At 40.2% G+C, this 23,707-nt stretch overlaps 1 protein-coding gene and 1 pseudogene across 2 annotated transcripts in view; one reads left to right on the plus strand and one right to left on the minus strand.

The window, feature by feature from the left end:
• Positions 1-23,707, plus strand: part of Epm2a (epilepsy, progressive myoclonic epilepsy, type 2 gene alpha) — a 116,974-nt gene that overhangs the window by 36,469 nt on the left and 56,798 nt on the right. For both annotated transcript variants that reach the window (XR_003948588.1, NM_010146.2), the window contains exon 2: positions 11,652-11,826. Coding sequence is in view for 1 of the 2 variants with exons in the window: in NM_010146.2 (NP_034276.2) it covers positions 11,652-11,826 (175 nt within the window). In the remaining variant the exon portion in view is untranslated. The remainder of the gene's footprint in view (positions 1-11,651; positions 11,827-23,707) is intronic.
• Positions 7,722-8,445, minus strand: Rpl17-ps11 (ribosomal protein L17, pseudogene 11; annotated as a pseudogene).

Here is a 23,707-nt window from a genome sequence, read left to right on the forward strand (position 1 = left end):
TATGAGGGTTCATGGGTAGTCTTAGCTTGCTAGGCTCTATTTGTTTGATATCCCTGGGAGAGGAGTGGATCTGGGGGAGAGGGAGGTAGGGGGAGGAACTGGAAGGAGAGGAGGGAGGGTAAACTACTGTTGGGATGCAATATATGAGAGAAGAATGAATAAGAAAAAGAGAAAAAAGCCTTCCCTTTGCACATCTTCACTAACCTGCCTTAACTATTTTGTGTGTGTCCGTGAGAGTATGACAGAGGACCATTTTGTCAGTCCTCCTCAGTTGTTTTTCTTTTATCTTTAGAGACCGAGTTTCTCAATAAACTTGAAGTTCACTGCTTGAGCTAGCCAGTCCAGCCAGTGTTATCTAGGAATCTGTGTGTGTCTGTTCCACCACTGATGACCTTACCAATGTGAGCTGCTCTGCTGGGCTCTTGAGTGGGTTACAGGGATCAGAACGCAAAGCTATGTTGACTGTGAGGTGCAGCCTCATAGTAGTGCTAATTTGCATTTCATGGATGGCTGAGGATATTGAACACTTTCCAATATTTATTGGCCATTTATATTTTTTCTTTTATGAACTATCTATTCAGTCCACTAGCTGCTTTATTGATTGGATGACTTGAATTTCAGGTGTTTAATTTTTACAGTTTCTTATGTAGCCTGAGTATTAATCCTGTGACTGGTGTGTAATTGGCAAATACTTTTCTCCTCATTGTCTAGGTTGTTTGTTCTCTCTGGTGATTGATTCCTTTGATCTGTAAAAGCTTCTTTACATCATGAAATTCCATTTGTCAGGTTTGGCATAGTTTCCTATGTTGTTAGAATCCTGTCTAGGCATACATTTCTATTAGAGATTTATTTTTAATTATGTGTATATGTGTATTTGTTCATGTGTGTGCAGGTGCTGGGAAGATGGAAAGATGGCATCTGAACCCCTAGAGCTAGAGTTACAGTGGTCTCAAGCTACCTGACATGGGTGCTAAGAATCAAATTGGGGTCCTCTTGTTTGAGCTTTTTACTGCTGATCCATCGATCCAGCCCCTATGCTTTTTTTTCTTTTTTCTTTTAATATTTTTTTATTAAGTATTTTTCTTATTTTACATTTCAAATGCTATCCCAAAAGTCCTCCATACCCTCCCCGCCTGCTCCCTACCGACCCACTCCCACTTCTTGGCCCTGGCGTTCCCCTGTACTGGGGCATATAAAGTTTGCAAGACCAAGGGACCTCTCCTCCCAATGATGGCTGACAAGGCCATCTTCTGCTACATATGCAACTAGAGATAACCAGCTCTGGGGTACTGGTTAGTTCATATTGTTGTTCCACCTATAGGTTGCAGACCCCTTCAGCTCCTTGGGTGCTTTCTCTAGCTCCTCCATTGGGGGCCCTGTGTTCCACCAAATGAGCATCCACTTCTGTGTTTGCCAGGCACCGGCATAGCCTCACAAGAGACAGCTATATCAGGGTCCTTTCAGCAAAATCTTGCTGGCGTATGCAATGGTGTCTGCATTTGGAGGCTGATTATGGGATGGATCCCTGGGTATGGCAGTCTCTAGATGGTCCATCCTTTCATCTCAGCTCCAAACTTTGTCTCTGTAACTCCTTCCATGGGTGTTTTGTTCCCAATTTTAAGAAGGGGCAAAGTGACCACACTTTGGTCTTTGTTCTTCTTGAGTTTCATGTGTTTTGCCACTTGTATCTTGGGTGTTCTAAGTTTCTGGGCTAATATTCACTTATCAGTGAGTACATGTCATGTGAGTTCTTTTATGATTGGGTTACCTCACTCAGGATGATACCCTCCAGGTCCATCCATTTGCCTAGGAATTTAATAAATTCATTCTTTTTAATAGCTGAGTAGTACTCCATTGTGTAAATGTGCCATATTTTCTGTATCCATTCCTCTGTTGAGGGACATCTGGGTTCTTTCCAGCTTCTGAATATTATATATAAGACTGCTATGAACATAGTGGAGCATGTGTCCTTCTTACCGGTTGGAACATTTTCTGGATATATGCCCAGGAGAGGTATTGCGGGATCCTCTGGTAGTACTATGTCCAATTTTCTGAGGAACCACCAGACTGATTTCCAGAGTGGTTGTACCAGTTTGCAATCCCACCAACAGCATTGAACTGTCTCTTTGTTTCCCAGCTTGAGAGCTTGGGATCTTAAATAAAGGTATTTGATCCGTTTGGGTTGTTTTTTATGAAAGGGGAGAGAACATGAGTCTGGTTTCATTCTCCTGCATGTAGAATCCCAGGTCCCCAGCACTGTTTTTCAGTCCTTTTCTCTCAAGGATGCTCTGGGAGCCTGGCAAGAAGTAGGTTGTTATAACTGTCTGCTATTCTCAGTCTTGTACTATAGTGCTCTAGCATCTGTTTTTGTGCCAGCACCATGTTGCTTATGTTCCTGAGGCTCTGGAATGTTCTTTGAGATCTAGTAGGTGATATTTTCAGTGTCTCTCCCTGCTAAGGGTTGCTTTAGCTTTCCAAGGTCTTTTGTCGCTCCATATGAATCTTGGGATTGTTTTCTGGATTTTGATGGGAATAAAGGGCTCTGCCTCACACGCTCTATTCTTCAAAAAGAGATTTCTCTACTCCCTATGTCTTTAATTTCATTATCCTATTATGTAGGCCAGGCCAGCTCTCTCCATCATTGCAGCCAAACTCAACTGCTTTCTACTGTCACATTTTATCTTGCTGAGGTCTGCTGCAACCCGACCCACCCTTTCAAAGAGCAGACAGCTGGCAAGCACATCTTAAATGTGTTTTTTTCCCCTCTGTATTTATTTTCCATTAGAACAGTATTACAATGCCAAAGACTTTGCAACAACTCTCCCATACCTTTGGCCACTTTATTCACTAAGAGCTTCTGAAGCAATGGCAGATGGGGTGAATTAATAGCTAAAATTAGAGATTAATGTGTTAGGTTTAGGATTTATGTTCATATGCTAGAAGTAAAAACTGTCAAGTAATTAAATTCCAAGGAGGATATATTTAAACAAATAGTATGAATAATAAATATGTTTTATTTATACTTAAGAAGTCTAAACATATCCAATAAATGATGCTTACGCAATATAATTTCAATTTATGACCTTAAAAAAACTAAACTTCTTTTAACCCCAGTCTTTGACCTTATCAAACTTCCAAGCTCAATGAGCTTATTCTGAGGTTTCTTCCTTCTGCAGCTGGAGAGTGGAGCAGCAATCCTGGAACCAGTCCCCATTTTCTTTTCTTTTCTTTTTTTTTTTTTTTTTAAAGATTTATTTATTTATTATATGTAAGTACATTGTAGCTGTCTTCAGACACACCAGAAGAGGGAGTCAGATCTCGTTACGGATGGTTGTGAGCCACCATGTGGTTGCTGGGATTTGAACTCTGGACCTTCGGAAGAGCAGTCGGGTGCTCTAACCCACTGAGCCATCTCTCCAGCCCCCCCATTTTCTTAGACTCACCTAACTTGGCTTAATTGACAAAAATGGTGGCCAAATACACTCTGAGGAAGCAGGTACTTTGTCGGCTAAACAAATCCTTTTCTACACTTTAAGCAACAATACAGAGTGAGTTGTCTTTATTTCAATCTTATGAACTGTTTGTATGTTTATTTATTTTAAATGAATGATAATAAATAATTGACATAGACCAGGTCTAGTCTGGACAGGAAATTCAGCCCCCACCCCATTTTTTTTTAAAAGACAGGGTCTTACTGTGTTGTCCTGGCTGGCCTGGAATCACTATATGGACTGGGCTGGATCTTGCACTTAAAGAGATCTACTGGCCTCTGCCACCCGAGTGCTGGGATTAAGGGCTCTCACTAAGGCCTTGTCTTCTCCTGGACTTCTGCTGGACTTCTGCTAGTAAGGTTTGTTGTTGTTGTTGTTTTTTGTTTTTTGGTTTTTTTTTTTTTTTTGTTTTTTCGAGACAGGGTTTCTCTGTATAGCCCTGGCTGTCCTGGAACTCACTCTGTAGACCAGGCTGGCCTCGAACTCAGAAATCCGCCTGCCTCTGCCTCCCGAGTGCTGGGATTAAAAGCGTGCGCCACCACGCCTGGCTTCTAGTCAGTTTTAAAAGTAGTTCAAGTAGCAAGAAACTTTCTTAGATTTATTGCGTTGAGCATGTTTTCATAGTATTTTCTTTGTTTCTGGAGGATGTATTTACTGAATAAAAGATTCTTGGTGAATAGTTTTCTTTCAGTGTTTGAAACACGCTATATCTTTTAGCCTGTATGGCTTCTGATGGGAAACTGCTGACACTAGAACAACTTGCGTCTTCTTCTCCTCTCTTATTGTTTGAGTCTCCTGTATCAAGGATGACCCTGACTTCTTCCTGCTTCCACCTCCCAGGGCAAACTTCGGAGATTACAGGCAAAAGTGCTGTCCAGGCTGGAGCAGCTTTTATTATATTTCTCTGGTTGCTTTAAAAACTTTCTGTTGGCACTTTTCAGAAATTACTAGTCTTAGTATGTTTTTTTTTTTGATTTGCCCTGGTTAGGCCTCACTTAGCTTCTCGAATCTGTCTGTGTTTCTGCTCCTTGGCAGATTTAAAACATTTTGAGGCATTATTTCCTCAAATGTTTCCTTCAATGTCATCTTTTCCTTGTCTTGTAGGAATGCTAAATATTTTGTGATAGTAGCAAACATCTGTAAAGATTGTCTTTCTGTTTTTCCTCAGTTTTCCCTGGATGGGTTTCTATAATTCTCCTTAAGTTTGCTGATTCTTTCCACTTTACTCTTAAGTTTATCCACTGAATTGTGTTTTTAATCTCCATTATTTTATTTTTATTTTTAAAGATTTGTTTTATTTCTAAGAGTACACTGTAGCTTTTTCCAGACACACCAGAAGAGGGCATCAGATACTTTACAGATGGTTGTGAGCCACCATGTGTTGCTGGGATTTGAACTCAGGACCTTTGGAAGAGCAGTTAGTGTTCTTAAGCACTGAGCCATCTCTCCAGCCCCACCTCCATTATTTTTTAATTGTAAAATTTTCATTTGCTTTTCAGTATCTTTGATATCTTTTTTTTTTACTGAAACTGATGTTTTCATTTCTTTAAAACTGGTCGTCAGAGACTGTTGAGGTTTTATAATCTCTTTCTTTTTGGTGTTGGCATCCATCAAGCATCTTCCTTAAGGAAAAGCTTAAGGTTGTCATGGTTCTGGATGCAGGGACGCTCTTGTGCTGGAAGTTGCACATTTTGGGTAATACCCGATGAGACTCTGGGTCTTGGGAGAATCTGTTTTTGACTTGACTTCTCTGGTACTGATTCAGTAGGAGTGTGAAGATGCTGTGTCATTACTGATGCTCCACACTCCATTGGTAATCAAGGGACTGCAGTCACATTATTACTCAATGGATGGGTGTTCAAAGTCTCTAGAAGTTCCCACTGATACCACTCTCACTGAGAGATATAGAAATACCTTGTTACTGTTCCCTACGTGGCATCCATGTCAGTAGTAGTGGAAAGGGAGGTGACAATCCTGACTCTCTACTAGGTTTACTCAGTGGCAAAGGATGGGACATGTACTTAAGACTAAGTGGAGACAGACCTGGTCTCTAGGGAAACCATTGGAAGTCTTAATCCTGTCTTTGGACTCCTTTAATCCCAGTGAGTGGCTGTGGTGCTCCATTTCAGTTCGGATGGTGGAGTCACACATGGAGGTTGCTTGTATTGGTGGGTGTAGTGTGGGACTAGAGTACAGCAGTTATTAACGTAAAGGTTACAGTTGTGTGAGATGGAGAGTTGGTACAGTGGTTAAAGTACTTGCTGTACAAGCATGGGAGTGTGAGTTCAACCCCCGAGTTTTGTCTAAAATCCAGGTGTGGCGCCACATCTGGAACTTCAGGGCTGAGGGTTGGGAGGTGGGAGGACCCTAGAGGTTTTCTGACTAGCTACATAAACTGGCAAGGTATGGATTTAGTGAGAGACCTTTCCTTACCCACAGAGACAAATGTACCTGTATACTCATGTTCATAGACATAAACATAGGAGTATGTACATAAATATATAACACATAAAAACACTAACACCAACACACACATACATGGATATTCAACACATGAACACATAAACATACATTACACATTTACACAAACAAACACATATGCACCAACACTTCCATACATACAACACACAGAGACAAAAATGCAACACACATTTGTACATATATACACATACAAAATGATATGACATGCACACACAAACACACAACATACATATATACACATATACAAATATAACACATTCACATACAACACATGCATGATCACATACAAACCTATAACACACACATACAAACACAACTCATGTATACAAACATAACAACTCGTGAATGTACACTAACTGCTAACACACACACACACACACACACACTCATACATGTATACACACACACACACACACACACACACACACACACACACGAGAAAGAGGTTTGTTTTTCTGAGCTGCTTTTCTCCATTTCCTGCTGGAAACTGCAGTTCTGTGTGTTTTCTCTTGTCTCTGCCCATTGGTGTAGGAGATCGTTGACTTTTCAGATCTGAGTCTGGGCTATAAAGTAAACAGTGCCCCACAGAAGCCAGCACTGTGCAGCCACTTAGACTCCAGAGTCTCCAGTAGTTTATTCTGCTCCTTGTTCTCCTATTGTTTTTATGTTGGTGTACATTAAATGTCCAGTTCTGAAAGGAAAAGAAAAATAAAATCTGCTCTATCGTCCTAGATGTAGAAGTTTTACCAACTAAAATTTATTACTTGTTTTTGGTATTTCTTTGGGTGAAATTCAAAAGACAACCACTCCATCCTAAAAGACGCTTTGGTCACTGGGACTTAATGTGTCGTTTTTTCTTCTTTAAAACAGAGCATTTAATTAGGGGCCAGCTTACAGTCTGAGAGGGTTAGTCCATAATCATCATGGTGGGAAGCAGATAGGCATGATGCTGAAACAATAGCTGAGAGCTTTATATCCTGATCCACAGGCAGAGAGAGGGAGGGAGAGATGGAGCCTCGTGTGGACTTTTTAAACCCCAAAGCGCACCCCCAGTGAAATACCTCCTTAGTTTCATTTATTGGAGACCAGTCAATGTCATTCAAACTACTACATTTTCAAAATGTAGATGGACCTGGATCATATTACATCTGAAATAAGCCACGCACTGATCTCCATCATAAGTGGAATCTAAAAAGATGAACCCCTTAGATGTTGAGCATAGAGTGATGGCTAGCATGTTTGTGGAGTGTGCAGGGGTGGATATGAAGATGGAGCCCTGTGGTAGCCATGTTGGGGCAGGCCGAAGGAAAATGCTGGGCAGTTCCATAGCACAGTGGAGCAGCCAGGTTGCCAAGAAGGTGCCGAGTAGTTCACACTAGCTGAAGAGAGCATGTACGTTCACACAGAGAAATGATGAATGCCTGAGGTGATGGGCTTGCATATAATTAAGAATAATATTTAAAGACATAATCCTAGAAGGTTTTGCTTAGTGAATTAATTAATTTGCTTATTTACTGGCAGTGTTGTGGACTGTCCTGGCACAGGCTAGGCAGTTGCTCTATCATTGATATAAATCACCAGCCCCAGGGTTAATTATGAGCTTGTGTCCTGGACAAGCAAGGTGATCATCTGTCCTTAGATCACCAGTGGAGTCTGACTTAGTCCAGAGTTGAGAAGCATCAGGCTAAAGGATGACTGTCCACCTCACACCACTGCCAACCAGGGCATCCCTGAGAGCGAGACTCACCTGGCATCTAGACAGTATTCTTCCCTGCAGACACCGACCCAGTGTCAAGAAGAACAGGGCTGCTAAGGTCAGGAGGAGGGAGATGAGGAAGGCTTCGATGAAGCCTGCTGTGTGGAGACCATGGTTAGGCAGAACCGTTATCTTTTCTTACACTGTGATGGTAAAGTGGGCTTTTAGCTGAGTTCTGTTCTGTGAGGGTCTCTGAAAGAGGGGCAGGGCTGGAAGATCCAGGCTCTTTCAAGTCCCAAGGGCTGTGGGGTCCAGCAAGGTCATGTAGCTGACAGAGTAGCATTCTTCCACTTGCAAAAACTTATTTCTAACGGTCTGGATTCCATCCTGAGTCTTATTTCCAGGTGACTCCTTCACAGTGAGGCCACTCCTTCTCATCTAGCACAAGCAGGTCTGAAAGGTTGGCTGACAGTGGGCGTCCTGGTGTTGTTCAGACAGCTGCACATGCGTGGTTTGTGATTCGCTCTGTCCAAACATCAGCAAGTATTTTTGAAATATCACTCCATTCTCGGAGGGACCTTGGACTTCTCTTGAAATATTGCTGTACTGTGAGCTTAGAAGGGGACCTGCTGAGCCAGGCCTGGATGGTCACCCTAGACCCAGGGCAGGGAAGGAGGGTAGAAGCACATGCTGACCTGCGTGCTGTACCAGGGCCATGGCCAGGATATTCCCAGCAAGCACCCAGGTGGCTCATCCCTAGCACCTGTGGGACCCGTCTGTAACTTAATTTGTATAACATAGGTTACTAGGGATAAAAGACTTCTGAAAATATTGCCTAAAACATCCATGTATAAGAATGATTATTCAGAGACAAATACTGGCAGTAAAAAATTCTTTGGAACATAATATATAGCATTTCTATTGAACATTATAATCTACATTTTAGATCTTCAATAATTATTATGTATTCTAGAGATAATATTTAAGTCATCATAACTCTATCATAGTGATCACTGGGAAAGATATTTATTCTTTTATTAAGCTTGTAACATTTCAGATACTTCTGAGATGAGCTATTCATTTATTAAAACCTATTCTTGGTAACAAATTGATCAATTTGGATAGTTTAGCATGGTATAATTCCCCTCCACACAGTTTTACTTCCCAGTGACAACCACTATCAAGATCACACAAACCTTGTCTATAACAGTACACATGCCTTGTCTGTCACAGCACACATGCCTTGTCTGTCACAGCACACATGCCTTGTCTTTAACAGCACACATGCCTTGTCTGTCACAGCACACATGCCTTGTCTGTCACAGCACACATGCGTTGTCTGTCACAGCACACATGCGTTGTCTGTCACAGCACACATGCCTTGTCTGTCACAGCACACATGCCTTGTCTGTCACAGCACACATGCCTTGTCTGTCACAGCACACATGCCTTGTCTGTCACAGCACACATGCCTTGTCTTTAACAGCACACATGCCTTGTCTGCTTTGGTGTACAATTCATTTTCACTCAAGCTGGTCTTCCTCATTTTCTCCTCATCTTTCCCCCTTCTCTTCCTGTACATCTATAAGGTCATTTCCCTTCTCCATCTATTGAGTGTACAAATGTAGTATTTCTCTCAGTGACTCATCTTTATATCTAGATGACATGTACAGATGATTCCTAACTCATTTTAGTCCAAGTCCTTAGCCCAAGTGTCCAATCCATAACTCCAGCTCTGTTGATATTCTCCTTAGATATCTGAGTACTCAGCACTCATACTCTAGTATTCTCAAGTTGCTTTCCTACAGACCCTTTCTCTCAGAAAGTGGTACTACTCTATATAGTATGATGTTCACTGAAAGGTTAGAGGTATCTCTTGGTCCTCTACCATCTTCTTACAAATCTGACTATTCACAAATCTTGTAGCCTTTTCTTCTGCATTTACCTAATGTTTCTGTTCCTACCAACAGCATTCGCTCATCACACTCCTGCTTTAATACAGTCATTTTCTAAATGGACTAAACTACTCTGTCCATGTGTCCGTGTATCCATGTGTGTGTCTATGTATGCCTCTGTGTATCTGTGTGTGTTCATATATTCATGGGAGCATATGTGTGGAAACCAGAAAACAACCTTGGGTGTCATTCTTCAGGCACAATCTACCTCATTTTTTGAGACTGGGTCTCTCATTTGCCTGGAGTTCACTGATAGGTCAGCTCTGGAGTTACAGCATGGCTGCCAAGCCAGCTAGTTCCATGAGCTCTTGGGATCGAGTGCAGGTCCTTACACTTGACTGGGCTATTGGTCAGGCTCCTGGACTCTCAGCTTCATTATTCCACTATTAATTTTTCCCTTTAATCTGAGAGTCATTTCAGAATAAAAATGTGGTTTCATTACATGGCTACTAAAAACTGTTTGGAAATTTTAAATTTCTCTTAAGTACCTAAATCTTTACTATGACTCTGCACACTACACTGCCTGTCTCAAATATTTGCTGAAGAAGGAATAAACATTATTGCAGCCCTTGCTGTTAAAGTTGTACTGCTATTCATACTTTTCTGGTGGATATTCTTTCAGGAGTTGAGTTGCTGGCCATTTGCATATCATCTAGTATGTATCTCAAAGGACTTAGTGGACTGTTGGTGGAGAGATTTTTAGCTATCAAAAAAAAAAGAGGAATCTAGGAAGATTGGTAATGATTTATTGAGCGAGAAGTTCTATATTCTAGAGAATCCACCACTAGATAAAGAGCATTTCTAGATGTTATGCCAAGCAACTTTTAAAGACTGAAAGTAGCAAGTGAGTCAAAATTTTTATATTCATTACAAACAATTTATTCCTACAAGTCACAAACATTTGTTTTACTTATAGATAGGACAAAGGAGGAGATAATTAAAAGTGAGATGAACATGTAAGATCTAATTATAATACAGTTTGAGTTGTATTTTTCATAGAAATAAAGCCTCCAGTGTCTTATTCACCCTCCTAGAATAAATTGTCATAGTCTGAGAGATTTAATAAACAGAAATCTGTTTCTCAGAGCTCTGAGGGTAGGTAAAGCAGGGGCAGTCATATTCAGCATCTAGTGAAGGTTTACTTTCCCGTTAATAGATGGCATCTCCTTGAGTCTCCCAAGGGGAAATGGAAGCGCTTCACCACGGGACTCTGGTGGTAGGGCAAGCATGCAGCTCAACATGAGAATCTCAGGGTGATGCAAGTGTTCAGGTCACAATATCCAGTGTAGTTGATTCCGGGAAGAACTGCAAAGGAGGCAAATGGTGTTTTTAGAGACATGCTCTTTTCTTTCTCCCTTGCTCCATGGCACTGGGAAGGAGGATTGTGTGTCGTTGTGCATGTGAAGGAGGCTTGGAGCAGCAGAAGGTAACAGGTGCCTGAGAGAGCGTCCTGTGAGAGTGTCAGCAGCAGGCTTAAGGAAACCCATTAACGTCCATGATACTTAGTTTTCTCATCTATAAGTAATACTAATCCATGTTTTATCTGAGAATTACATTGGCTGTGATCATTTGTTTTTACTATTTATTAATATATTCATACTTATGTATTTACTGTTTGCATTGGTACTGAAATACTTTATGATTGTCCTGAAGTATAATTTGCATACCATAAAGATAACATGGTATCCAAGCATGACAATGACTATGAAACCATTTCAAATGGTTATTTGGCAATAAAAAAAGTCATAGCTTGTTGTAGGGTACTGAGAGAATCCATGAGGTTCTGAAAGAATTAATAAGCATCTCTTTTTTAAAATTAAAACTCATGTACTTAGAAGGAACTCAGACACTATGATTTTTATAAGTAACTTTATAAAGCCCAATTTTCTCTGACTGTAGCCAGTTTCATTTTGTGATTAAGCAGGCTTTCTGTTTATTTCCGTCTTACTATTAATTTTGTTCCCAGTCATTTCGAGGCTGTCTAAGCAAAACAGTGACTTAAATGCTGTTTGCTCGATCTTGTTCTAGGAAATGGACCTCACCATGACCGTTGCTGCACATATAATGAGGACAACTTGGTGGATGGTGTTTATTGTCTCCCAGTAGGACACTGGATTGAGGCCACTGGGCACACCAATGAAATGAAGCACACAACAGACTTCTATTTTAATATTGCTGGCCACCAAGCCATGCACTATTCAAGGTAAAAATAGCGCCATGTTTATAAGTTCAAAGTAGGACAAAAGGTAGTGCTAGGACAATGGAGATTTCACTGAGTTCAAAGCTGCAGTGCTTTGAGCAGATAAATTACAGTGTGTCAGTGCATGAGCGCTAGCCGAACTCTGTGTGAAAGATTTTTATAGAATTATAGAATTTATGTATATGCAGCTATCCACCTATTTAGACAGAATAGTAGTTAGCCAATCTACTGATCCAGTGGCTTGATTATAAAGATTGCTCTAATATGCCCCAGGTCACATTGTGTCCTATATTTTATTTTATTCAGCAAGGAGACAAATATTTGTGGTCTCCTTATGAATCTTTTCTCAATTATTAGTGTGAGAATTAAGATGTAAGAGTAGATTGTTATTTGCTTATCATTCATTAATATTTTCTGTTTATTTATTTAAACATTGTAGTAGCAACATGTACTATAACTAAGAACAGCCCTGAAAGAGGATGATAAATGAAAGATTCACTATGTTTTATTCACTGTCATTAGCTAGAAGTGGTTGTTAAGCCACCAATGGCTAGTCTCTCCAGAATTTCTTTATTTGCTAATGTATTGATTTCCCTCTATTACAAGCGTGACCTTTTCAATTCTCATTTGTTCCTATCCCTTACACTAATCTCTATCACACAAATCAAAACATTTCTACTCTTTCTTACCTTCATGAAAATTGTATTCTATGATCAGTTTTTGACTATGTCTTATCATTTCCTTCTTCATAAGAGCATTTTGTGTTTTGTGTCTTTATTGTTTTCCAAACCTATATCCTGTGGTTCATTTTCATTACTTTCACATTTTTAAGATATGTGGAACTTTTGTTTAATATACTGAATATGTCTTTTATATTTTAATTGATTAAAGTGTAAAATCAGTCTTCAAATATTATATATTATTTACTGCTGAGCATGCAGTGATCATACCAACAGATAATTTTTTTTTAAAGTTAAACTTTATTTTATGTGCATGAATATCTGGCTTGTATGTATGTTTGTTTACTACATATGTGCTCAGTGCCTGAGGAGGTGAGAAGAGAAAATTGCGTCCCCAGGACTGGGGTTACAGACAGTTGTGAGCTGCTCTATGGGTGCTGGGAATAAAACCTGGATCCACTAGAAGAGCATCCAGTTCTCTTAGCCACTGAGCCATTTCTCCAGCCCTTTTCAAGTGTGTTCTTAAGAAATTATTGTTTCAGATAAGACCTCATGAAAGAAAGGAAAGTGACAAAGACTGTAAATTCTTCAAAGTGTGAGAACATTGCTCTCTTTTTGAACATACTTCCTTTCAAATTCACATTTGATGTTAGGCTTGCTGAATTGAACACATGGTGTGAGAGAGATAGGGGTTACATATGAGTCATGAACTTAAGGCCGGAGCAGCACAGTTAATGGTGCTGCTGTTCCCCGAGAAGAGGGCGCCTGGGGGAGGGCTGGTGCTTGCCTGGGTTGAGCATCCTTGGAATGCTTCTGAGATGCCACTACACATAGCACTTTGATGCACAGAAATTTGGAGGAGCATTTGAAACGGTGATGTGCATCTGGGGTCGGGGTCCTCTGGAGATGACATTCAGAGTGACGAGTGTCATGAGGCAATGGAACAAGTGACTGAGATAAGGAAAAATGGAGATGAAATGAAGACAGAAAGCATTGGGTTCGTGTAATTCAAACGTCCAGGGAAAGAGCGGCAAGCGCTGAGCCAGTCTAAACTCTTGTGGGCATGCGCTTGGGGCTTGTCTCCCGTCTGTCCTGAACAAAACTCCCTAGACCATTTAAAGCGCCTCCCTTGGCGTCTAGAGACTTCCCTCTGGGTGGCAAATACCTCATCACTCTCACCTCCTTCAATAGCTGTCGCTAAAGGAGGATATGTTGGGCCTGTTGGACCCACATTCCATTTTGTCAATATTCATCACCTGTTCGTTTTATTGCCCTCCATTTTGGAGACTTTCTCAGTATTCATTTTTCCAAAAGAAACTAGAGAATATCTTTTTCTTTCTTTCTTTCTTTTTTTTTTTTTTTTTTTTTTGGTTTTTCGAGACAGGGTTTCTCTGTATAGCCCTGGCTGTCCTGGAGCTCACTTTGTAGACCAGGCTGGCCTCGAACTTAGAAATCCGCCTGCCTCTGCCTCCCAAGTGCTGGGATTAAAGGAGTGCGCCACCACGCCCGGCTTATCTTTTTCTTAATTTTGGGAATTTTACTTGCACTGTGATTTTTGTTATCTTGGTTTGTTCTAGTTTTGAATGGATGCATTCATGAATCTCCCTTATAATGCTTACAGTTACTCAAAAGTTCTCCTACCAGGATGATCTTGTTTCCTCCCCAGTCAGTGCTCTTTACTTCTCTGAATATTTCTCTTTTATAGTTTTAAAATTGCCAATGATGTAACATGTAAAAACACATTTATAGTTGGTATTATCTTCTAGTGTTTTTTCATGGCTAAGTGTCAAAACCAAACTAAGGAGAATACTAGGTGTGATTTTTTTTTTTTAAATGTGGGGCTGGTGAGATGGAACAGTGGTCAGAGACACCTGCTGCCAAGCCTGACAACCTGTGTTTAATTTCCAGGACCCACATGTGGAAGGAAAGACCTGGCTCCTGCAAATATGACTTTTCCACATGGGCTGCATGGGTGCGCTTGTGCACCACATGCACATGCATGCACACACACACACACACACGTGCACACACACACAAGAGTGCATACACACATGTACACACACAATACAGAGGATAATTAAGGAAATGTAAACATAAACAATATTTAACTGTCAACATTATATTTCCATGTGTGTGTGTGTGTGTGTGTGTGTGTGTGTGTGTGTGTGTGTATGTGTGTGTGTGTCCTTTCAAATTCTGAGGACTTTAGTTTGCAACATTTCCATGTGGTTATTGTTCACACATTATTTGAAAACTACTACTGTAGCTGACCCAAAGACGCAGCAATTTTGAATGAAGGAGGAATACTATCAAATATGTTAATACATTTTGGTTTAGTTCACCTTTGACATTCCAGCTACAACATTCCTTCATTTTAAACTAAACAAGATAAAATGTGCATTTAGTCTAAATGAAAAAGCTAGATATATATTTCCTTATTAATTTGAAAGTACTCGATTGCTACATTTGCTGCATCCATTTGAGTACAATGTGTAAATTTATCTTAGCTTTTGAAGCAGATGTATTCATGGTAAGTAACATGCTTGAGCAGATGTAAATACATACATTAAGACTTATCTAAGAAGACACAAACACAAACTATCACGATTTAGTTTGATTATGAGAAGAGAATTATACGTGGAATCCGTTTATGGTTGGGGTTAATTATATCAAAATGACTTGTCAAAATCTACTACATGACTAGTCTTCCAAGAATACAAATACCTAACATTGTAAATTATATACCATAGGGCATATGGAAACTTTGTTTACTCACGAGAGCTATGACATAGCCCATGTTGAATGCTGGGCTGTCAAAGGACTCTGCTCTCAATGGACTCATCATGCCATAGAAGAAGACAGGCATATATGCATCTATAATGCAGAGAGAATATTGTTGCAGTGAAGTTTTTTTTTTTTTCAAGTCTCAGGTTGGTGGCTGGTTTATTCATCTTTTTTTAAAAATTTTTTTAATTTATTTTTTAATTAGGTATTTTCTTCATTTACATTTCAAATGCTATCCCAAAAGCCCCCAGACCTCCCCACCACCACTCCCCTACCCACCCACTCCCACTTCTTGGCCCTGGCGTTCCCCCTTACTGAGGCATATAAGGTTTGCTAGAACAAGGGGCCTCTCTTCCCAATGATGGTCCACTAGGCGAACTTCTTATACATATGCAGCTAGAGACACAAGCTCAGGGGGTACTGGTTAGTTCATATTGTTGTTCCACCTATAGGATTGCATACCCCTTTAGCTCCTTGGGTACTTTCTCTAGCTCCTCCATTGGGGGCCCTGTGTTCCATCCAATAGCTGACTATGAGCATCCACTTCTGTGTTTGCCAGGCACCGGCATAGCCTCACAAGAGACAGCTATATCAGGGTCCTTTCAGCAAAATCTTGCTAGTGTATGCAATGGTGTCAGCATTTGGTGACTGATTATGGGATGGATCCCTGGGTGTGGCAGTCTCTAGATGGTCCATCCTTTCATCTCAGCTCCAAACTTTGTCTCTGTAACTCCTTCCATGGATGTTTTGTTCCCAATTCTAAGAAGGGGCAAAGTGTCCACACTTTGGTCTTCGTTCTTCTTGAGTTTCATGTGTTTAGCAAATTGTGTCTTATATCTTGGGTATTCTAAGTTTCTGGGCTAATATCCACATATCAGTGAGTACATATTGTGTGAGTTCTTTTGTGATTGTGTTACCTCACTCAGGATGATGCCCTCCAGGTCCATCCATTTGCCTAGGAATTTCATAAATTCATTCTTTTTAATAGCTGAGTAGTACTCCATTGTGTAGATGTACCACATTTCCTGTATCCATTCCTCTGTTGAGGGGCATATGGGTTCTTTCCAGCTTCTGGCTATTATAAATAAGGCTTCTATGAACATAGTGGAGCATGTGTCCTTCTTACCGGTTGGGACATCTTCTGGATATATGCCCAGGAGAGGTATTGCTGGATCCTCTGGTAGTACTATGTCCAATTTTCTGAGGAACCTCCAGACTGATTTCCAGAGTGGTTGTACAAGCTTGCAATCCCACCAGCAATGGAGGAATGTTCCTCTTTCTCCACATCCTCGCCAGCGTCTGCTGGTACCTGAATTTTTGATCTTAGCCATTCTAACTGGTGTGAGGTGGAATCTCAGGGTTGTTTTGATTTGCATTTCCCTGATGATTAAGGATGTTGAACATTTTTTCAGGTGCTTCTCAGCCATTCGGTATTCCTCGGGTGAGAATTCTTTGTTTAGTTCTGAGCCCCATTTTTTAATGGGGTTATTTGATTTTCTGGAGTCCACCTTGTTGAGTTCTTTATATATATTGGAAATTAGTCCCATATCTGATCAGGCGTGGTGATTCCCCCAGAGGTTCTTTTATCCTTGAGAAGAGTTTTTGCTATCCTAGGTTTTTTGTTATTCCAGATGAATTTGCAAATTGCCCTTTTTAATTCGTTGAAGAATTGAGTTGGAATTTTGATGGGGATTGCATTGAATCTGTAGATTGCTTTTGGCAAGATAGCCATTTTAATATATTGATCCTGCCAATCCATGGGCATGGGAGATCTTTTCATCTTCTGAGATCTTCTTTAATTTCTTTCTTCAGAGACATGAAGTTCTTGTCATACAGATCTTTCACTTCCTTAGTTAGTTAGAGTCATTCCTAGGTATTTTATATTATTTGTGGCTATTGAGAAGGGTGTTGTTTCTCTAATTTCTTTCTCAGCCTGTTTGTCCTTTGTGTAGAGAAAGGCCATTGACTTGTTTATGTTAATTTTATATCCAGCTACATTACTGAAGCTGTTTATCAGGTTTAGGAGTTCTCTGGTGGAATTTTTAGGGTCACTTATATATACTATCATATCATCTGCAAAAAGGGATATTTTGACTTCCTCTTTTCCAATTTGTATCCCCTTGATCTTCTTTTGTTGTCGAATTGCTCTGGATAGGACTTCAAGTACTATGTTGGATAGGTAGGGAGAAAGTGGGCAGCCTTGTCTAGTCCCTGATTTTAGTGGGATTGCTTCCAGCTTCTCAACATTTACTTTGACGTTGGCTACTTCTTTGCTGTAGATTGCTTTTATCATGTTTAGGTATGGGCCTTGAATTCCTGATTTTTCCAAGACTTTTATCATGAATGGGTGTTGGATTTTGTCAAATGCTTTCTCAGCATCTAATGAGATGATCATGTGGTTTTTGTCTTTGAGTTTGTTTATATAGTGGATTATTTTGATGGATTTCTGTATATTAAACCTTCCTTGTGTCCCTGGAATGAAACCTACTTGGTCAGGATGGATGATTGCTTTGATGTGTTTTTGGATTCGGTTAGTGAGAATAAAATTGAGTATTTTTGCATCGATATTCATATGGGAAATTGGTCTGAAGTTCTCTATCTTTGTTGGGTCTTTCTGTTGTTTTGGTATCAGAGCAATTGTAGCTTCATAGAATGAATTGGGTAGAGTATATTCTGCTTCTATTTTGTGGAATAGTTTGTGAAGAACTGCAATTAGATCTTCTATGAAGATCTGACAGAACTCTGCACTAAACCCATCTGGTCCTGGGCTTTTTTTGGTTGGGAGACTATTAATGACTGCTTCTATTTCTTTAGGGGATATAGGACTCTTAATCTGATCTTGATTTAACTTTGGTACCTGGTATCTGTCTAGAAATTTGTCTGTTTCATCCAGGTTCTCCAGTTTTGTTGAGTATAGCCTTTTGTAGAAGGATTTGATGGTGCTTTGGATTTCTTCAGGATCTATTGTTATGTCTCCCTTTTCATTTCTAATTTTGTTAATTAGGATGCTGTCCTTGTGCCCTCTAGTCAGTCTTGCTAAGGGTTTATCTATCTAGTTGATTTTCTCAAAGAACCATTTGGTTGATTCTTTGAATAGTTCTTGTTTCCACTTGGTTGATTTTGCCCCGGAGTTTGATGATTTTCTGCCATCTACTTCTATTGGGTGAATTTGCTTCCTTTTGTTCTAGAGCATTTAGGTGTATTGTCAAGCTGCTAGTGTGTGCTCTCTCTATTTTCTTTTTGGAGGCACTCAGAGCTATGAGTTTTCCTCTTAGAAATGATTTCATTGTGTCCCATAAGTTTGGGTATGTTGTGGCTTCATTTTCATTAAACTCTAAAATGTCCTTAGCTTCTTTCTTTATTCCTTCGTTGACCAAGGTATCATTGAGAAGAGTGTTGTTCAGTTTCCATGTGAATGCTGGCTTTCTATTACTTATGTTGTTATTTAAGATCAGCCTTAGGTCATGGTGATCTGATAGAATCCATGGGACAATTTCAATGTTTTTGTATCTGTTGTGGCCTGTTTTGTGACCAATTATATGGTTAAGTTTGGAGAAGGTCCCGGGAGGTGCTGAGAAGAAGGTATATCCTTTTGTTTTAGGATAAAATGTTCTGTAGATACCCGTTAAATCCTTTTGTTTCATAACTTCTGTTAGTTTCACTGTGTCCCTGTTTAGTTTCTGTTTCCACGATCTGTCCATTGATAAAAGTGTTGGTTGAAGTCTCCTACTCTTATTGTGTGAGGTGCAATGTGTGCTTTGAGCTTTACTAATGTGTCTTTAATGAATGTGGCTGCCCTTGCATTTGGAGCATAGATATTCAGAATTGAGAGTTCCTCTTGGAGGATTTTACCTTTGATGAGTATGAAGTGCCCCTCCTTTTCTTTTTTGGTAACTTTGGGTTGGAAGTCGATTTTATTCGATATTAGAATGGCTACTCCAGCTTGTTTTGTCAGACCATTTGCTTGGGAAATGATTTTCCAGCCTTTCATTCTGAGGCAGTATCTGTCTTTTTCCCTGGGATGGGTTTCCTGTAAGCAGCAAAATGTTGGGTCTTGTTTGTGTAGCCAGTTTGTTAGTCTATGTCTTTTTATTGGGGAATTGAGTCCATTGATATTAAGAGATATTAAGGAAAAGTAATGGTTGCTTCTTATTATTTTTGTTGTTAGAATTGGCATTCTGTTCTTGTGGCTGTTTTCTTTTAGGTTTGTTGAAGGATTACTTTCTTGATTTTTCTAGGGCATGGTTTCCGTCCTTGTATTTTCTTTTTCTTTTTGTTATTATCCTTTGAAGGCCCAGATTCGTGGAAAGATATTGTGTTAATTTGTTTTTGTCATGGAATACTTTGGTTTCTCCATCTATGGTAATTGAGAGTTTGGCTGGATATAGTAGCCTGGGCTGGCATTTGTGTTCTCTTAATGTCTGTATAACATCTGTCCAGGATCTTCTGGCTTTCATAGTCTCTGGTGAAAAGTCTGGTGTAATTCTGATAGGCCTGCCTTTATATATTACTTGACCTTTTTCCCTTACTGCTTTCAATATTCTATCTTTTTTTAGTGCATTTGTTGTTCTGATTATTATGTGTCGGGAGGAATTTCTATTCTGGTCCAATCTATTTGGAGTTTTCTAGGCTTCTTGTATGTTCATGGGCTTCTCTTTCTTTAGATTTGGGAAGTTTTCTTCTATAATTTTGTTGAAGATATTTGCTGGCCCTTTGAGTTGAAAATCTTCATTCTCATCTACTCCTATTATCTGTAGGTTTGGTCTTCTCATTGTGTTTTGGATTTCCTGGATGTTTTGAGTTAGGATCTTTTTGCATTTTGCATTTTCTTTGATTGTTGTGCCCATGTTCTCTATGGAATCTTCTGAACTTGAGATTCTCTCTTCCATCTCTTGGTTGCTGATGCTCACATCTATGGTTCCAGATTTCTTTCCTAGGGTTTCTATCTCCAGTGTTGCCTCACTTTGGGTTTTTTTTTATTGTGTCTAATTCCCTTTTTAGGTCTTGTATTTTTTTTTTCAGTTCCATCACCTGTTTGGTTTTATTTTCTTGTTTTTCTCTAAGGAGTTCTACCTGTTTGGTTGTGTTTTCCTGTTTTTCTTTAAGGACTTGTACCTCTTTAGCAGTGTTCTCCTGTATTGCTTTAAGTGAGTTATTAAAGTCCTTCTTGATGTCCTCTAACATCATCATGAGATATGTTTTTAAATCCGGGTCTAGCTTTTCAGGTGTGTTGGGGTGCCCAGGACTGGCTGAGGTGTGAGTGCTGGGTTTTCATGATGGTGAGTGGTCTTGGTTTCTGTTAGTAAGATTCTTACGTTTGCCTTTCACCATGTGGTAATCTCTGGAGTTAGTTGTCATAGTTGTCTCTGGATAGAGCTTTTTCCTCCCGGATTCTGTAGCATCTATCAGCAGACCTGGGAGACTAGATCTCTCCTGAGTTTCTGTGGTCAGAGCACTCTGTGCAAGCAAGCTCTCCTCTTGCAGGGAAGGTGCACAGATATCTGGCGTTCAGACCTGCCTCCTTGCAGAAGATGAAGGCTCAAAACAGGGCCTGTCTAAGAAGCTGTGTAACTTCTGTAGTCGGCACTCTCACCTACACATTCTAGTCTCCGAGAGATCCTGGACCAGAGATGGCTCCCCCAGGTGCTTCAGCAAAGCCATACCGAGCAGGGCAGACACTTCTCTTCTGGCAGGGAAGGTGCCCAGATGTCTGGATCCCGAAATGGGGTCTGCCCCAGAAGCTGTGTGGCTTCCGCCTGCCCCAGAAGCTATTAGCTTCTGTAGTCCACACTCTCACGTGCGCATACTAGTCTCTGAGGTATCTGGGAACCAATTTGACTCCCCGAGGTATTCTGGCAAAGCCCTCCCAGCTGCAGTGAAGTTTTATATGTAGCTTAGAAAGGGGCAGAAGATTTTAGTTCAAAGAAATCCTTTTTAGGAAGGAGAACTTACACTGGATTTTAGAGAGTGGGCTTGTTTTCTAGGAGGGCATAGGTCAAGTTAAGGAGAGTGCCAAGTGCACCTGAACAGAGGGCTGAGGGCACAGGGCTGAGGGCAAGGGGGTGAGGGCACAGGGATGAGGGCACATTCAAACAGCTAAACAGTCTTCTACAGCCAGGTCTCTTTGCAGGCAAAGGAAGGATTTAATACTGAGCTTGGGTAACAAGTTTAAACTTGGGAAACAAGGCAGCTGGTAGTCATTTCCCTTAGGGAAAAACCATCCCAGCACCCCTCAGTATTCAGCATCAAAGATTTTTATTTATCAACATTCTGTTTCCATCTTCAGGCTATACATGGGGAACTACACCTCTCTCTTCCATAGAACTTTTTTTTTCATGCAAAAAACTGATTGGCACTAAAGACACAGACAACTAATTTAATGAAACATATGTAGTAAAGGGCTATAATTTCTGTTTCTGGAAAAGGTTTATTGCCAATTGAATACACTTCAAGAGACACAAATTAGACTTAATGAACATAACACTTTAGACTCTTGACATGTTACAATTTAGAAAATGTATTGTAAAAGCCTGCTTATACTTTACTGGCCTTTACTTTATAAAAGAAAAAATGCATAGTAATTTTGCAACTGGGTCATTTTTAACAACACAGCACAGTAACTTTGTATACTTTAAAATACTGGTTTTATTTGACATTGTTTTTTTTTTCATTTTTTATTAGGTATTTAGCTCATTTACATTTCCAATGCTATACCAAAAGCACCCCATACCCCCCCCCCCACTCCCCTACCCACCCACTCCCCCTTTTTGGCCCTGGCGTTCCCCTGTACTGGGGCATATAAAGTTTGCAAGTCCAATGGGCCTCTCTTTCAAGTGATGGCCTATTAGGCCATCTTTTGATACATATGCAGCTAGAGACAAGAGCTCTGGGGTACTGGTTAGTTCATATTGTTGTTCCACCTATAGGGTTGCAGATCCCTTTAGTTCCTTGGGTGTTTAATCTAGCTCCTCCATTGGGGCCCCTGTGATCCATTCAATAGCTGACTGTGATCATCCACTTCTGTGTTTGCTAGGCTCTGGCATAGTCTCACAAGAGACAGCTATATCTGGGTCCTTTCAGCAAAATCTAGCTAGTGTATGCAATGGTGTCAGCGTTTGGAAGCTGATCATGGGATGGATCTCTGGATATGGCAATCACTAGATGGTCCATCCTTTCGTCATACTTCCAAATTTTGTCTCTCTAACTCCTTCCATGGGTGTTTTGTTTCCTATTCTAAGAAGGGGCAAAGTGTCCACACTTTGGTCTTCGTTCTCTTGAGTTTAATGTGTTTAGCAAATTGTATCTTATATCTTGGGTATCCTAAGTTTCTGGGCTAATATCCACTTATCAGTGAGTACATATTGTGAGAGTTCCTTTGTGATTGGGTTACTTCACTCAGGATGATGCCCTCCAGGTCCATCCATTTGCCTAGGAATTTTATAAATTCATTGTTTTTAATAGCTGAGTAGTACTCCATTGTGTAAATGTACCACATTTTCTGTATCCATTCCTCTGTTGAGGGGCATCTGGGTTCTTTCCAGCTTCTGGCTATTATAAATAAGGCTGCTATGAACACAGTGGAGCATGTGTCCTTCTTATCGGTTGGGACATCTTCTGGATATATGCCCAGGAGAGGTATTGCTGGATCCTCTGGTAGTATTATGTCCAATTTTCTGAGGAATCGCCAGACTGATTTCCAGAGTGGTTGTACAAACTTGCAATCCCACCAACAATGGAGGAACGTTCCTCTTCCTCCACATCTTCACCAGCATCTGCTGTCACCTGAATTTTTCATCTTAGCCATTCTGACTGGTGTGAGATGGAATCTCAGGGTTGTTTTGATTTGCGTTTTCCTGATGATTAAGGATGTTGAACATTTTTTCAGGTGCTCCTCTGCCATTCGGTATTCCTCGGGTAAGAATTCTTTGTTCAGTTCTGAGCCCCATTTTTAATCGGGTTATTTGATTTTATGGAGTCCACCTTCTTGAGTACTTTATATATATTGGATATTAGTCCCCTATCTGATTTGGGATATGTAAAGATCCTTTCCCAATCTGTTGGGGGTATTATTGTCTTATTGACGGTGTCTTTTGCCTTGCAGAATCTTTGCAATTTTATGAGGTCCCATTTATCGATTCTCGATCTTACAGCACAAGCCATTGCTGTTCTATTCAGGAATTTTTCCCCTGTACCCATATCTTCAAGGCTTTTCCCTACTTTCTCCTCTATAAGTTTCAGTGTCTCTGGTTTTATGTGGAGTTCCTTAATCCACTTAGATTTGACCTTAGTACAAGGAGATAGGAATGGATCAATTCGCAATCTTCTACATGATAACAGCCAGTTGTGCCAGCACCATTTGTTGAAAATGCTGTCTTTTTTCCACTGGATGGTTTTAGCTCCCTTGTCAAAGATCAAGTGAC

This window comes from Mus musculus, chromosome 10 (genome assembly GCF_000001635.26).
Source record: "Mus musculus strain C57BL/6J chromosome 10, GRCm38.p6 C57BL/6J".
NCBI classification, from domain to species: Eukaryota; Metazoa; Chordata; class Mammalia; order Rodentia; family Muridae; genus Mus; species Mus musculus.